The sequence below is a fragment of the Acromyrmex echinatior genome, chromosome 3 (genome assembly GCF_024713525.1).
Source record: "Acromyrmex echinatior isolate Ae372 chromosome 3, ASM2471352v2, whole genome shotgun sequence".
Taxonomy (NCBI): Eukaryota; Metazoa; Arthropoda; class Insecta; order Hymenoptera; family Formicidae; genus Acromyrmex; species Acromyrmex echinatior.
The window spans coordinates 4980400-4998154 of record NC_141854.1 but is presented as its reverse complement, the minus strand read 5'-3'; the positions used below and the strand labels follow the sequence as shown (position 1 = coordinate 4998154).

Below are 17755 nucleotides of genomic sequence, written 5' to 3'. Positions count from 1 at the left end.
CCTAGTCATCGAGTTTTTCGACCCGAAAACGCGTCTCGAGTGGGAATCGCACATGAGCGATTCCACGGACTTGCCAAACCACGACCGTTGCTGGACTTCATTACAAGGAGAACTCTCAAAGCCGCCAAATCAAAATCGCTCAAGGTCTCCGACAACCCGTCGTGATCTGCCAAGTCGCATCACGTCAAGAAATACACCGAATCTTCACAATGCGTCCTATGGGCAAGGGTAAGCACCACGTAATGGTGTGTGAAGAATTCAAGAAGAAATCCGCTGTCGACCGCAAGGCCGTCGCCGAAACTCACAGGCTGTGCTTCAACTGCTTCGGCTCTCATACATTCGCGAAGTGCCAATCGACGAGGACGTGTTCCATGTGCAAGTCTCGTCACCACTCAATGTTACACGACGCGTACGTTTCACCGAAACCTCAAGAGGTCAGTTCACTGTCGGCAGTGCGCCGCGACAACGATCACAAGGCTATTTTGCTCGCAACTACGCGAGTTTCCATCGCTGATCGTCACGGCAATCGATATACCGCACGCGTGCTCATCGCCCAAGGAAATTTCTTTCATTTCCGAGGCTCTGGTTCAGCGCCTACGCCTGCCACGCTCTCGATCCGCAATCGAAGTCATCGGCATCAGCGGCAAAAGCTCCGGGCCCAGCAGGGGAAAGGTGACACTCAAGGTGACCTCGTTAACCACAGGGACCGACTTCACCGTCGGAGCCTTTATTCTGCCACGTCTTCCGCTTTACCAAGGCTTTCACGCAAGGATCAGAATGGAGTGGCCACACTTAAAGGGGCTCCAATTGGCTGATCCGGGCTACGCAGCAAACGACTCTATTGAGCTACCTTTTGGAGCGGAAATATGCTCAATCATTCTCCAGGATGGTCTCCGCAAGGGAGGTCCCCAAGTCTATCGCTCAAAAGACACTGCTCGGCTGGATCTTATCGGGAGGTTGCGACCAAGTAACCAACTCAGCACAGCGCCACTCGCTTCAGTGCACCGCAGATCATGAGCTAGCCGACCTTGTGCTCCGCTCAACCGCCGATCACACCGATGGTCAACTCGCCGATGACGACGGATCACGTTTCCCTCGAGGCGCAGCTGCGTTACGACACGACTGCTACGTCGACGATGTCGTAACCGGAGCGCATTTTCTAGACGACGCTATCGCTCTCCAAGTCGAGCTCCGCATGGCGGGCGGGTTCTCTCTACGAAAGTGGGACGCCAACTGCCAGGAGCTTCTTCGCGACATTCCGTCTGAGTACTGTCTCACCAGAGACTCGCGGTCGTGGGAACAAGAGAACCACTCAACGCTGGGATTGCGCTGGTATCCAACCAGGGACGAATTCGCCTTCTCTGTTCCTCCTCGCACCGTCGTCGCGTTCACCAAGAGAAGTCTGCGGTCGGAGACCGCTCGACTCTTCGACCCGCTCGGATGGCTGGCTCCAGTAACCATTCAAGCTAAAATTCTTATTCAGTCGGCCTGGCTGCAACAGCTGAATTGGGACACACCATTGCCGTCAACCATCGCTGGAAAATGGAAGCGGCTCTGGGAAGAACTTCCACTGCTTGAGATGCTCAAAGTCGGCCGCTGGCTCGGCACCGGCGACACGAGCTCTCAGCTTGAATTACACGGCTTCGCAGACGCGTCCGAAAGAGGTTACGCCGCTGTGGTGTACCTTCGCATCACCGCAAGCAACCAAACAAAGACTCGATTATTGACAGCCAAAAGCAAGGTCGCGCCGATCAAACTTGTTTCTCTCCCGCGACTCGAACTCTGCGCCGCCGCCTTACTTTCAAGTGTACTCGTGCACACGCGCTCTGTGCTAAACTTAGCTGCAACGCCAGTAATCTTGTGGTCAGACTCCAAGGTCACGCTCCACTGGATTCGAGGTTACGCCTCTCGCTGGAAAACTTACGTGGCCAACAGAGTATCACAAATCCAGCAGCTTCCGGAGGCTCAATGACGTCATGTCCCGGGCAAGGACAACCCTGCCGACAGTGCCTCCCGGGGACTGACACCACGCGAGCCTCCTCAGCCATCCCTTGTGGTGGACGGGTCCCGCATGGTTATGCGGGAATCCGACGCAATGGCAAGCATCGATCCGGAGCCCGGAGTCAAGGACGTACCGGAGCAACGGGCCACCACACTCGCAGCAGTCATCAGGAGCAACCACGAGCCGGAAGAACTCCTCAGGTTCTCGTCACTACACCAATTGCTGAGAGTGACTTCCTGGTGCTTGCGTTGGTGTCACCGCAGTCTCTCAGTCGGATCCGTGGACAATGAGCTCCAAGGGTCAGCGCTTCTCCCAGCCGAACTCGACGCAGCACTCCTTCAATGGATTCGCGTAGTGCAGTCACTTTATTATCAGGAGGAGATGACTACTATCGAAAACCAACGCTGTCTTGCACGATCCAGCCACCTGCGAACCCTCAGCCCGTACATGGACGAACACGGAGTTCTGCGAGTCGGAGGACGCCTCAAGCACGCAGCGCTGTCTTTCGACGAGCGACATCCTATCATCGTGCCTCCAAGATCATGGCTCACTCGCCTGCTGGTGGAAGCCTACCATCGCCGTACTCTCCACGGAGGAGTTCAGATGACCCTGGGATTGCTTCGCCTCCGGTTCTGGATTCCACAAGGCCGAGCGGTGGTCAAGCGATGGCTGCATCAGTGCGTGACATGCACTCGGTGGAGGGCTGCCACTCCGCAACCGAGAATGGGAAATCTTCCTCCAGGAAGAGTGACTCCTGCACGACCATTTCTTCACGTGGGCATCGACTACGCCGGGCCTATCTTCATTAGGACGAGCAAAGGGCGTGGGCACAGCGCTCACAAAGCGTTCATCGCGGTTTTCATTTGTTTTAGCTCCAAGGCCGTTCATCTCGAGGCTGTTTCAGCTTACACCACCGACGCCTTTCTGGCTGCTCTCCGTCGATTCACATCTCGCCGAGGACTGTGCACGGACATCTACTCCGATTGCGGCACCAATTTTTCGGGCGCCGACCGGCAACTTCGAGAGATGCTCCGAGCCTCCTCGTCAGAAGGACGAAGGATCGCACACGTTGTCACATCAGAGGGGATCCATTGGCATTTTAATCCCCCTTCGGCACCACATTTTGGTGGATTCTGGGAGGCGGCCGTGAAATCTGCCAAGTATCACCTGCGCCGAACCATCGGCGAAACCAGGCTCACCTTCGAGGAAATGAGCACCCTGCTCGCACAAGTGGAGGCATGCCTGAACTCCCGGCCCATGCCCTCTCAGACGACTCCGACGACCTCACGGCTCTGACACCAGGTCACCTGCTCATCGGGGCACCACTGCTGGCCATTCCTGAGCCTTCCTTGTCGGACAAGAAGGAAAATTTGCTTTCCAGGTGGCAACTTATCCAGCGAATGCGAGACCACTTCTGGCAGAGATGGTCACGCGAGTACTTACACACTCTGGCTACCAGATCGAAATGGACCAAGGACGCTTTGCCACCACGCATTGGATCGCTATGCATCATTCGTTCCGAGCTCTCACCGCCAAATAAGTGGCCACTGGCGCGAATCACGCAGCTACATCCTGGAGACGACGGCGTAGTGCGAGTGGTCACAGTCAAAACCGCCTCATCCGAATTAACTCGTCCTTTGGTCAAATTAGTTTTATTGCCAGAAGAGGCTAACGCGTTTATCTCGCACGCTAATGCATCAAATGTAAAGGAGAGCTTGAATTGATCGCGTGTACTTTCGTAAATCATTGTTTCAATGTTATTTGTCATATAACTCTCGTTTACAGTTCAAGCTCTTCCACGGAATCATTGCATTGTATCGCTTGTCTATGTACGCGTTTACTGTTTTTTTTATTGTAATCTCAATGCGTAACTTTTATACGTATATCGTCACGGAGATGACGAGGCGGGCGGGAATGTTTGAGATCGGTAATTCGAAAAAAAGTAAGAACTCTTTCGATCGACCGACAGTAATTGTTATTGAACGCACGCATAAGGTGAACTCGTGATTTCATCTCGAGCCTGACCGTAAGCCTCGTCAAAGTCAGGGATTCGTTCTTTGTTCTTTTTAAAACAATTCGGTACACGCAAACAGGCATCGGTAACGGACACTCGAAAGTTCTAGAACAATTCAATTCGACGAATACGTCACGCGCTGTCACCAATCCCACGTACGGATTTTCTGTCGCGCATGACTGTTACGTTGAACGTCGTTAGAAAAGAATCCAAAGCGCCAATCAATTTTGTACACCTAATGCCACGTAATAATTACGATTGTGGCAAAATTTTATTGGATTTTTCCCAAGAAGAAAGCCCAGGCCGAAAGCAATAAATGCTTCGATCTCGCCGTCCTCCTCCTTAGAGTCTAAAAGTTCTTAGAGTTCTTAGAGTCATAGTTTCGCTACTATATCGCTTCATAAAACCGCCGTGCTACCGCTTAGTGAAAACCGCTATAAAACGAATCTTTTTGAGAAGTGCCGAGAAAATCGCCGAGATTTTACATCACCGATTCCAACTACAATTTGAAAAAGGTGACCGCATTTAATATTCTGTTAATCTAATATTCAATTAATTATATTTTCTGAATTTGTAACTGTGCATATTAAAGAAAATTCTTTTGTTAAATTACAAAGAAACGGAGTTCTCTTTACTGTCGTGTATCATATCAACTTTGTGCCGTTTTCTCACTCGAATCTTTCCGCGCGGTGCACTCCCGCACAACCATGCAAAATGCTTTATATTCTTTTGATAATGTTATCATGAATATATGAATTTAATTTAAAATGTATGGATACAAAAATTTTGAATGAGTTGAATGAGTATCCTCATATTAGCGGGATTAATAATTCAAATTTGTGAAAAATACAGAAAAATAGGAAATTATTAAATTTATATAGTAAATTTTTTCAATATAAAATAGTTCTTTAAAGTCCCATTATTATTGGGTTCGATTCATCTTGAACAGTTGATATCCGAGATTTTATATCCATTAAAAAATTACAATAACGCATGTATTTTATTAGTATTAAATATATTCCTTAATAACCACTATCTCATAAAAAAATTATTCTATCCATTCTTTTTTAATAAAAGATGATTTTTGGTAATGGTAGAACATATTTTCTCGTATGTGATTTTTAATATTATATTAAAGATGCATTAAAAATGTTAATTGTAATTGACATGCTGCCAAAATTATTACTATCGTAAATGGTTTAAAAAATTCAGGATTCACACCCTTCTGTAACAAGACCACTGGTATTTGACGGGTTGTTCAACTTTTCTTTGTATGGATCTTGTGAATTTGACGTAGAATCAGAATACATTTAAATTCATTCTCCAATCTTCTATGAAGATTGTTCTTTGTATCGAATACTAACCATCGTAGCAAGGCGGAGGAATCTTGATGTGATCAAATTATTGGTGATCAAATTATTTTGTGATCAAAAAATTGTATTCGAGTTTTGATGAAAATAGTATAATAGTATCATGTATGACTATGCCATAATTAGCAAGATTTGTTGCCTCAACGTCACATTGCTGACTCATCTGTATAAAATATCATCCCATAATAATCATATTCTCTCTATAATATGACCTGGCCTGTTTAATCTGATGTGATCCCAAACTAATCCTATATAAATCATCTTCTGTCAATCTTCTGGAAACCCTTTTAACTCACCATTCAACGAGACAAATGCGTCAGTTTTGCAGTTCAAATTTTGTTGTTGGATTAATCGAAATAATAGATTTGGTTTGTGCAATTGATCTAACATAAGTTGTGCAATCTCTTCCGAATGTTCAGCGTCTGATATGATGATCGAATGAAACATATTATGAAGAACAACGACATTTCGAAAACCAATCATTCGATGGGAAGAATCAATTGGATACATCATAAATGATTAAAATACGCGAAACAAATTTTAAAATGCCATTGATAACTTCCATGACAAATCTGACTTTAGTGACTAATCGTGAATTATTATCAAGCGTATCGATCGCTTAGTTAACTTTCACCAGGTGGAATGATATTTGGAATTTTGATCACAAATCCTTTACGTTCCAAATATTCCCTAATGTCACGAAAACCTCTGTCAACAACAAATACATCATTCTTGTGAAATCTATAATGCACCTCAGGCATCTTCTCCATAATTGTTCACATGATGATTGGATAAGACTAGTGGTATATGATCATAATAGTGAACTTTGGATAGTTCTAGTACTCAGGAAACCTCTTCTATAAAATTGGGCTTATGGAATTTTTCTCTTTTGAATTCCTTAAAATTTTAGGCATGTCTCAAAGTTGTTCATCCGGGGCCCAAATTCCCTTATAAAATAGCCCTTTGTGTTTTCGTATAATTTCGCATTACTAAATTTTATTAATTACACTTCTATAATATAATTTTTATTATATTTTGAATAGCATTTATAATTATTGTAATATTGTATTGTAAACAATTATTATTGTATTATTGAACATATAAAGGATTACAGTAAAAAATAATATTAAAAATGTGTTATTATGCAATATGATTGCTAATTATTTTATTGTATTTCGCTAATTATTTTGCAATATGATTAGCAAAATACAATAAAATAATTAAACATAAAAATAAAAAATTAAATTAAAACATACTTACTGCAAAAACAAACTTAATTAAATTTATTAGTAGATCGATTTTTTTATGGGTGTGTATACTTACAAAGAAAATAGGACCGCTGATAAAATCAGCGGGAGAATCTCTAGCTCATTTTTGTTAAATTAAATCTTAATGATATGTAATTGAAAAGTTTGAAGTGTATTCAAAGACTCTATAATTGCTAGTGATTAGTGAGACTTAGTGATTATAGAGACTTGGAAATATATTTACATAATAGTTTCTATTCATTTTATGTTATAATAAATTAACACAAAAATTTGAGTGAGACGTTTGAGACATGTGAAATGTGTCAAATTTAATACAAATTTTTTTACTGTGTATAGAAACAAATCACAAATATATGATTGAGTTTTTACCCTTTTAATTATCTAAACAAATCATGTTTTTATCAATATAATAATTAGTTAAGTTTTAATAAAGTGTAATAATTAATTTCCGAAAAATAAGAAGATGTCTCTTTAGGAGTGTCTCTTTATGTAAGTAATAAGTATTCATGATTTTCTTCTACTGTTTAAAAGATGAGTGAAAAAAATTTAACGCGTGAAATAATTTTTTCTTAAAATATTAATTTTTTTATGGGAAAATGTTATTTGCATTATGAAAATATACCTGAATGTATCTAGAGAGATCAATGTCATAGCGTTACAATTCTGTTGTGCTGCACCGATGAGTGTCAATACTGTCAACAGATTATTTGTGTTATTTAGCAAAATTTTGGCATTATATATAAATTACTACACCACGACATTCTGTGGTAAATCAAAGATAAGGTGGAAATGCGCGTGAATAAAGAGGAAATAGGAGAAATGGTTCACGACAACGAGGAACATCGCACGGTTTATAAAATCTCTTTGTTTTTTATTGATGCTTTGACAACATGGGCTGAGACACACACATTTGCTCATAGTTCATATGTGAATTTAACCACTGCGTGTTCAAACGTATACGTACACAATCCATTAAATAATCGTGCCGCGCCGACCGATGTGCGCCATCGTATCAGTTCAACATCTCGGGCTTATGTAAATCACACACGTATAAAATGTCGATGCGAATCGGTCGTCCGTAAACGGCACGCGGTCCGCAGTTTTCCGTCGAATCGCAGAGCCGGTGGAGTATGCACTACCGAACACCCTCGAAATAAATCATACGGAGTCGTATCACGCCATATACGGGCCGCGTCGAGAAATGTCGACGTTCACGCGCGATAACGCACTTCGGCACACGCAGATTGATAAGATATCGATTCGGTCGTGCAATCGTTACACTTTGACATATCGCACGAGCAATAACAATCGCTTTACAGGAGAAAAATTGTTCTATTAATCCTGGACACAGACAAGGCTCACAGAACCAAGTTTGGCTTACGGCAAAGTTCACGTGTGTGTGTGTGTATATGATCATTTTAATAATTATTCTATCACTCTTAATACGAATGTGCGGAAAAGTATATAAAGATAAAAAAAAGTACTTATATATATCATTTTCAAATAGACATTTTCAAAAGTTATGTACTTAATTTTTTGGAAATTCATTATATGCGGCTAAATATCAACATTTTTCAAATTCTTAAATAGTCGTTCAAATATTTTAGTTTTTATATTTGGAAAAATCTTATATTATTTATTTCATTATTGTTTAATCGCTAATATCTTGCAAAAAATTGCAAGATAGGTTTTCTTATTAACAATGAGCGCGTAAGTTTTCCCATATGACTAATTTAGTCGAAAAGAATTTTAATATTGTAAAATTTTAATTTTTAATGAATGAAGATGTTGTTATTTTATTTTCGAATAACTAAGTAATTTGATCCTAACTTTAATTAGCGATTATTTGCGTAAATAAAATAACAGCATTTTCTATGAATAAATGATTTCTGAGACATCAGAATTGCCGAAGAAATAATTTATCCTTGAAATAAATTCATTATATTATCTGTCCAAGATTAATTCACAATGTTTTCACAATTCGTGCGCGAGCGTCGACGTGCCCACGACAACGCCGGAGAGGATTGAAGCGAGAAATCGCAAACGATCGCGAACGTAGCGTCTTTATTTTTATTGCCACGAGCGTCTCACGAACATTTAACGATGAAGATCTTACACATTGATCGTCTGAAAACGAGGACGGGAGACTGTCGAGGACTAGCTTTGGTCGCCCGGCAAGTCTCATACATGCGCGTACACGTGTATCGTTAAGTGCGCGCAAAATTTGCGCCGCCGCAAATCTCCGAGGACATGTTTTGAAGGAGATTGTCGTAATATCGGGCGCTTATCGATACGCGCGCACGCACACATGTATGTACATAGATATCCGAGGAGATCCATATGGGTCGTAAGAATAGGTCGACAGGATAGACTCTTCTAATAGACTTTGCAGACGGACATAATAGAAATATTTAATATATATATAGCATCATATATTAATATAATATTCAGTAATAATATAATATCTATTATATATTAATATGTATTGATATTTTTTTCCTTTTCAATATAGTGCTTCTTCCCGCTTTTTTCTTCTCTTTTTTTTGTCTTGAGGTGTGATACCCAGCGATTTGCTTTAGGTTTAAATGGATATGATGTAAAAAGTACATATACGCGTCAGCCTTATTACACGTGCTTATCAAATATCATTCCGAGCCGCTAAAAAATCTCCCGTTTTGTGATCGCGCCTCAACCCTTTCGCTAAACCTTAGCGAATAAGTGATTACATGCGTGTTCAAATTATCAGCATATAAAATGAAGATGTGGTGAGATTTGAAATTTGTGAATTAAAGTGCTTTGCACAGTTATACAAATAACAAATAAAAATTGCATTATTTATGTCTTATAGATAATTTGCGAAAAATTCGCATTGTTTTATTTTCATCTTTTTAGGAGATTTTAGAAATCGCCTTAAATCTTTCGTTTTAACATATGTATGTTCTAAATACAAGAAAATTGTGCAAATTGTTATTTTGTGCAAACTGCGTATGACTACGCCCAGTTTTATAGGGGAATTTGGGCCCCGGATGAACAACTTTGAGGTATGCCTAAAATTTTAAGGTATCAAAAGAGAATCAAAAATTCCATAAGTTTAATTCCAACTTTATAGGAGAAGTTTCCTAAGTGTTAGAACTATCCAAAGTATTATGACCATGTGTATCACTAGTTTTATCCAATTTCTCTGCGTCCAGAATCACCTCCCCGCGGTGATTGCTTGTATCAAAGACAATGAAGTAATATCTAAAATGTATTTGGTACGGTTCGTTAATCGGTAATAGTATGGGTTAATAGTTGTATGGTATCTGGTATATGCCCAACACTTCGACGAAAACATCCATATGTCAGTAAGAACAGTTAATGATGTTTTTTATTTTAAAGAGTTCCGATAAAGAAGCTGAAGAAAGATAAGATCCATATATTGCCCACATTTCAATTAGGCAATTAAAACTTTTTGTTTCATACTTTGTTTCTCTCCTCTCTTCATCGATTAACATATATCACTTATAACTATTCATTTGGGGTCCAAAAAAAGTTTTAGTTGTCTTCGTCAAGATTGGACATATTTCAGATACTAGATGATTCGAGAAATCGAATAAAACCAGTCCTACATGATACACAATACAATACATGGTCATAATAGCAAACTTTGAACAGCTGTAGCACTCAAGGGACTCATTTCACAAAGTTGTGCAATATAGAACTTTTTAATTCTTTTTTTATGCTCTACAATTCTGGCTAGGTCTCAATGCTGTTCAGCCGGAGCCTAAACTGGGCATAGTCCTTTACAGAATATAAAAATTTATCCATCATTCATTCTTGAATGTTTCCAATAAACGAAAGTGGCGAAAGGGTTGAAATTCGTAGAATTTCAGGTAAACTATTTTCGCGCAGGATTACATCGAGGGACGCAAGATAAGTTATTTTTACCAAGATGTGGAGAATCTTAATTTTTTTTATCAATTCATTTTGAATATATTTCTTTCCGCGAATTTTAGAGCTTCTTAATTCGCTATTTTATTCATAATATATTTGATCTCCATATTCTCGTTTAAACAGCTCATCCTGTATTAGATTAAAAATGATGAGAAACAACTTCGATGTATAAGTGCTTGTACGGTGCTCGAATGCTCGAAATCAAATGCGAACGTCTGATTGTATTCATTGTTTTCTTTTGTAATGAAATTTACATAGTTATTAACTTTTGTCGACTATGACGTTCTAAGAGTGAATTCGAGACTAATTTTTACGTGTCTGTTTTTTCTTTCTATAATATAGGTACACCGACTCGAGTTAAACCTGAAAATTAAAAAAATTTGCACAGAAAAACGGCATCTCTTATATACATAAACACAATATACGTAAATTTGTTATAAAAAGGATTTAATTTAAGAAATCAACTATCTCGATATTATTTAACTGTCTCATATTCTTTTTATATTGCGAATAATTTATTTAATAGAAAAATAAAAATTAGAATGAATTGGATTAAATAAATAATATTTAAAACTAATTAATAAAATATAAATTATTTTAGTTTATTTACATTTTTTTAAATATCTTTTTCGGTTTTTAAATAATTTTTGACGGTTTTTATATCAATATCAATTTATTGACATTTTAATTATTATTTTTTCATGTATTTTTTAATAAAAAATTATTGAAGAAATATAAATTTTATCCAAAAATATTGTTTTAAATATAATTAAAAATGTTTTCACAAAAATATTATATTATGTTTATAAAAAGAATTAAAATTTAATGGAATAATAATAACAATTTTTTCTTTAAAAAAAAATTTGATTCAGATGCTTTTCAGTTTTACGGGATCAGATTAGATTATCTGATAATCGAGAAAAACTTGTACCATGCTTAATTATCGTCAGATAATCTCATCGATAAAAAAGTGACGCCGTTTTTCTCACTCTAAGCTTTTTCCAATCGACTTTGATTCAGTTTTCTCAATAAAAAAACGTCATATCTTTTATTAGTGATTGATCATTAGTGGAATGTTTTAGAACATTTTAAATTGATTTTGTTACGCGTTTTAGGATTAGTTGTCTCAACGCAATTACGTTATATTTTATTAATAAAGAAATAATATATAATTTTTTAGGCAGCAATAAGCAATTAGTCCATATTATATCAAAATAATATGTACTATTTGCTCACTATATTTAGATATAGACATTTGTTACGTCAAATATTCAACATATTGCTCTTGTGTGTATTTAAAATTATAAATATTTTTTAAAAGCTGTTAAAGATTTAGGAGAACATTGAATGTATTATAAATAAATCCGGATCAAGTTCTGTAGGAAGGAAATAATTAAGAGTATTTGATTTATTGATCGATTCTCCATTCCTATAGAAATTGTTCCGATTTTTAAATGAAACTGTTGCAACTTATAAAGTGACAGTTTCTTGTTCTAACTCGATATAGCACATTTAAACATTAAAACAAAGTTCTGATCACATTCATTTTTTCATAAAGACTCTCATTCATACTTTATCGAAGGATCGTCCGTTCTTATATATATAATGGATATGAAACTCTTTTCTTTTTTGATTTTTGAATGAAAAACGCACAATTAAAAATTCGAAACGACAAGTGCAAAGCGCTAATTAATTAAAGCTTTGGTCTACTATCGTATGTTGGTGTTAGGATCAGATTCTGTCGAATACTCGAATGCTCGAAAGGCAACCGCATAATTAATTATTCCAAGCTTTGTACGATTAGAAACAAACTTTCTGGTATTTATACTATAGTTAAAATATTTATCGAGTATTAAGTTAATTATAAGTACTTATAAAATACTTAATTTCGATTTGAGAAAATTCGCTCGGATATTTAATTATAAACGATACTTTTTATTAATATTCGCAATTTAATTTAATTCTAATTTGTATTTAATTGTTTTCAAAATTTGTACACTAGATATAACTGATTGTTATTGTAAGAGTATGCTCTTGGAGTAATGGAATAATTATCGACCCGAATATTCGCAATTCAAGCATGCGGATACTCGAGAAATCCCATTTTGGAATAATTACCACACACAGCTGGAATATTATTATTGAATATTCGAATTATACGTTGCACACTTCGAGTAATTCCGACGGTACTGAGTGGAATGCGTCCAGGAACCATATTTCCGAGTTGAATGCGTTGCAATTACAAAATCAGCAGAACATACTTGGACTTCTCGAGAAATTCTCCGCGTCCGTATGGATTCCTGCGGGTTTACTCGTAAACGCGAAGAAACAGAGTACATATGCTGTACAAAACGATTTAACATATGAACACAAAAGCCCCAAGTCACTCAATGCATACTTACGCGAAATATTGTACATTGAATTACGCTAGAAAAGGTGCCTTTAATCCTCCCACGCGTTATACAGAGGATGGTTCATTTAAATTTTGACAGGCAAATATTTCCAAATAAAAGTTGTATGATATCAAGAGGGACATACAATGATGACGTCTTTCTCTATACTATACAATTTTTATTTAGAACATTTTTTGATAAAGTTTCATATTTTCAAAATATTTGCCTGTTAAGATTAAAATAAATCACCCAGTACCTATATTTCATGCATGAACAAAATATTTTAAATAAAAGCGTTGAACACATATTAAATTATGTACAATATAATTTGAATAATTTGACTAAAATTTCTATTTAATATATTGAAATATTAAATCTCTTTCAATTAGTACAATAATAATAAATAATAATAAATTATTTAAAAAAATAAAATTATTTCACATTTGAAATAATAAATATCATCTGAAGAACCCTTTCCTTGTTAAGTAAAAATGCTTTGATTTTTCTTCGCACATTTAAAACGTGAGAGGATTAATAAGAACAATAATTACTTTGCTAATTCTCGACATACAATCAGTTAAATCGTATATTATTACATTTTCTACTACCGACTCTACCACCCATCTTTGATATATTATTATATTTAGTCCCGAAAATAACATCCGTACAAAATTGACTACAGCCGATTGCTTTTATGATGTGTGTGTTTGAGTAGGTCATTTTAAAATCATTTTCGTGCGATGACAAAGTGAAATTCATCGATTACTCTATGCCTTACATTACTTCATTTCTTTTCGTTCATTTCTATCTTACTTTTTCTTCTTTCCCTATCTCTTTCCATGTGAAATAGGATGTGTATATACGTATTGACCTGGGATTTTCCGACCGGTAGTGCTAAATTGTGTTTATAGGATTGAGTGAAACGCTCTATGAAGATAAAAAAATATGCGACGATCTGCATAATAAAGATATTATTTGTTCATTTTTTATACGTATATGTAAAAGTGTTGTTATCCTCTTATTTTCTCGCTTTCCTTTGTTGAACAAAATATTGATTGTTATTTAATTTCAAATTAATTATCATTAAACAAAAATTACATTAATTAAATTGCTGAATAATATTTCTAAAATGATAATTATAAAAGAATATTTCTTAAAATGATAATTTGTCATTCTTATTATACAAAGTCATCAAAAATACTTCGTATACGTAGCGTATGTTATAATAATAATTAAACACACACATTATTTGTGGATTTTACATTTTTGTTCAATTTAAATATAATCTCAAAAACTCCATTTAAATATGTATTTCTTTCGATATACGAATGTACTGATAATAATTGTAGTTGTCTTTATTATATTTAATGTTAATGAAAATAAAAATTGCGTTATTACTAACATAAAACGGTAAATTCTTGCATATATAATATATTGTAATCATAGTCTTAAAATATCTTTGAGATATGGCGTTTATACGGACGAAATGGTTAAAGATCCGTATATTGCATAAGTCATTTGCAAAGTTTGCCCAACACCGGATGAGATCGCTTATAAAAGGATGCGAGTCTCACATTTTCATCAGGATTACGCACTTTGCATTCTGAAATTGCATTTTACGTATTATATATTCTCGTTGGAATAGACGGTGATACAAGTTGGTGTTTGGTCCATGGCATAGCTCTCTCTTATTTTTATTAATAGTTACTCGTATCGATCACAATATTAACTTCGATATCGTCGTGGAACTAAAACTCGTGCTCATAGTTGCGCTTGTGACTTAGCTCCTAGAAAAAGATCGTGATCAAAATCCTAACATTATTAGAAAAGTTGCGACGCAATAATTCATAGGAGCAGCGAGCACATACTGTCTGGACCGGTGCTAGATAGTTTTTTCTATGTCATAATAGTGACACTGTATCGTCTAAATAATCGAATTTTGCTGAACATAATGTATTTATCATAGAACTCTGCTACACAATCACATATTTTTTCTAAAAATAAATACATATTTGTTAACGATACACTTTTTTAAGAAAAATATTGGAAAGAATGTAATATTTTATTTTACACCATTTTTCAGTAAAAATATGAATTAAAATTATTACAGTGTTATTAAAAATTAAAAAAATATTTTAAAGAGAAATGTAAAAACAAATTACAATTATAGAACAGTACGCGTAATTAATATAATTAACTCCGCGAAATGAAATTTTCATTTTTCTGCAATATTTATTTCCTTACGTTTTTTTTCAAAAATTTGAATTATCTATTCAAATTTGTTTTCAATTAAGATTTTATCTAGCACCGATCCAGACACGCTCCGAATTTCTCAATAATGTTGAATGCTTTGAACTTGTAAAGGTTGAAGATAATGACACTTCGTGTCGAAGATAACATCCGGTCGGAGGGAATAATCAAAATTGACGCGGAGGGGTTGCATTTTCTACATATTTTTATCTTATTAGGCCGAAAGCCGTCTTCGAGACGCGCTTCGTCAAATTTTTATATCCGGCCGGGCATTATCCTGGTGCAACGACTTCCATTTTCTTTCGGATGCTACGCACATTCTCTTACGAATCCTGATCCTTTCCTGATATTACGCTTACGTAACTGAAGCGTTGTTATAGAGTTCATTCTTGAATGAAGTTCTATTTTATAGAGTGTTAAATTAATGCATTCTCGCCACTTTATTGACTCCACTATCGTTGTGATTAGACACATTGTTGTTATTGTACAAGCAGTAATCTAATTCATGAAAATTTAATTACGAAACAATTTTCGAGAGAGGCGACTATGCCGACTATTAATATATAGATATGGACAAAGTTGAAATTGTTAATAGTAGGTGGTTTAATTATGGGCGTTTCTCTCTCTCTCTCTCTCTCTCTCTCTCTCTTGGATGAAAGTTTTAGTTCAATTTGTGCGTTTCCTGGTCCGAGCGAAAATGTAATTGCTGCCAATTTTAATTTAATCCATTCCATTTTCCCTCGATTCAATTTAAGAAGAGATATGAGTGAAAACCTATAATTTACCGCGGGATGAATGATAATTTTTCAGGAAACGATTGCAAAAATTGCAGAGAATTTTCATTTAATTTGAATAATCTTCGGTTAACTTATTTTAAAGATAATACAATTATCATCGGTTACTCTAATTCTGTAAAAATGAGAAATACTGTAAATTTAACGATAGAATATTTCTTTCAAAACTTTTGCTCGTAAAATAACACAGACATCACACAGTAGTTGATTAATTTTTTTTCTATTTAATTAATAAATTATATAAAAAAATTGTATATAATAAATTTCTCTATTTTTTCATACAATTTATATTTGCTTTGCACTCTCCCATTTGAATTTTAATAGTATCTTCAATATTTAAATTAGTATTTTAATTAAAAGAAAAAGAAATAAGTTAAAAAGAATACCAACGAGACTGGAGTGAAGAGCGAGATTTTTAAATCTTTTTAACTTAATGAGGAATTACTTAATAATAATTACTTACAAAGAATGGAAGTAGAAAAGCTGTCGTACTTGTTTAGTTTAATTGTACATTAAAGTATTATTTTACGATTGCAATAACTTTCTTTCTCAACCCTTGTAGCAACGACATTTTTGTGAAAAATGGATATGTTAGTTCGATATTTCAAGTTATATATTATATACTTAATATTTTTCAGTTATATATTATATTTAAGTTCTTAATTATCATCTTTTTGTATCGAAAAAGAATCTTAGAAATCATACAAACAGTTATGTTCAAAACTAATTTCTTTCTTAATGATCTCGATCAGTTCTCGAGAAGCACGATCAAGTGGAGAATTGTAACTTTCGAGTAAATAAGACACAACGCGATGAATTTCCAATGATGAATGATTGCAGTCATTTGACGACGTTATGAGAAATATCATTTTTCATGATTTCTCGCAATCTCTTATAATTTTGCCATCGGAAAATCATTATCGTTGTCTCATTTACACGACTCTTTCGCGATCGAATCTTATTCTAAAGCCGGCCGAGCATAAGGCTCGACAGGAAGTCGCAGCGCCAAGGATCAATGCCGCGAGGCAAGTGATAGATATTTTCGCGGTATCGCCCTAATATTTACAGTAAAGCCGCCTACCAGTCGATGGCCGCGCACGACGTGGTGGTCGGTTGCCGACCCACTCGATCTCCATCTTCTCGAGAGTTCCACCTGTGGAAGGATGAGTCTGTACAAAAATGATGAACCGCGCGTAAGATATTACACGCGGTCGCACGTGGATGCACGAGAGACACAGATGCACTTTCGCGGAGCACTATCTGCCACGATTATTTCACCGCAGTGTGATACGTTATTCTTAAATTTTCATATCCTAGCTTCGGGATGGACCCGACAACACCACCTGACGTCGGACGGCACGGATATCTCTCTTTCAGGGGATGCATGAATGTGTGTTGGTTGCCTGTGCGGGCGACGATAAAGCGACGGAGAAGTCCGAGTCTAACACGAGGTCGCTAATGCAACCCACGATGCCCTTCGTGTACCTTCCTCCCGTTGTCCTCACGACATCCGGTGCACCGCCTTTGGAATTCAATCAGCATGAACAAATTGGTTTTCTTAGGTATAAACAAAGGTTTATTTATTTAATACAATAAAACGCAAGTGTGACTTTCTACTCGTAAAAGTATACTTATTAAAGCATAATTTTTTACTAAGAATTTTTTAAACAATTTAGAATTTTTTAAATATAATAATTAGGCACTGTGTGTGATTAATTTTAACATTTATTA

The 17755-nt window shown here is 36.3% G+C and overlaps 3 protein-coding genes across 7 annotated transcripts in view; 2 read left to right on the top strand and 1 right to left on the bottom strand.

Moving 5' to 3' along the window:
• The first annotated feature begins 886 nt into the window (after window positions 1–886).
• LOC147910146 (uncharacterized) lies at window positions 887–1972 on the top strand. The gene has a single exon (XM_087404011.1). The coding sequence runs from the start codon at window positions 887–889 to the stop codon at window positions 1970–1972; it is 1086 nt and encodes a 361-aa protein (XP_087260137.1).
• Window positions 1973–2071: 99 nt separating this feature from the next.
• On the top strand, window positions 2072–7815 carry LOC147910145 (uncharacterized). Its single transcript, XM_087404509.1, is given in 2 exon segments — window positions 2072–3260; window positions 3263–7815. Coding segments are annotated over 2 exon segments (1653 nt in total). The 3' UTR covers window positions 3727–7815.
• The window catches only part of LOC105143007 (EGF like, fibronectin type III and laminin G domains protein pikachurin), a 143567-nt gene continuing 133316 nt past the window's right edge, over window positions 7505–17755 (bottom strand). For 4 of the 5 annotated variants that reach the window (XM_011050975.2, XM_011050976.2, XM_087404507.1 and 1 more), the window contains one exon: window positions 7505–17546. In XM_011050975.2, coding sequence (XP_011049277.1) covers window positions 17398–17546 — 149 coding nt within the window. In that variant the 3' untranslated portion in view covers window positions 7505–17397. The remainder of the gene's footprint in view (window positions 17547–17755) is intronic. The other variant, XR_845641.2, reaches the window with a different exon arrangement.

Coding starts and splice junctions, on each gene's coding strand:
- LOC147910146 (XM_087404011.1), top strand. CDS start 887: ATGGTCTCCGCAAGGGAGGTCCCCAAGTCTATCGCTCAAAAGACACTG.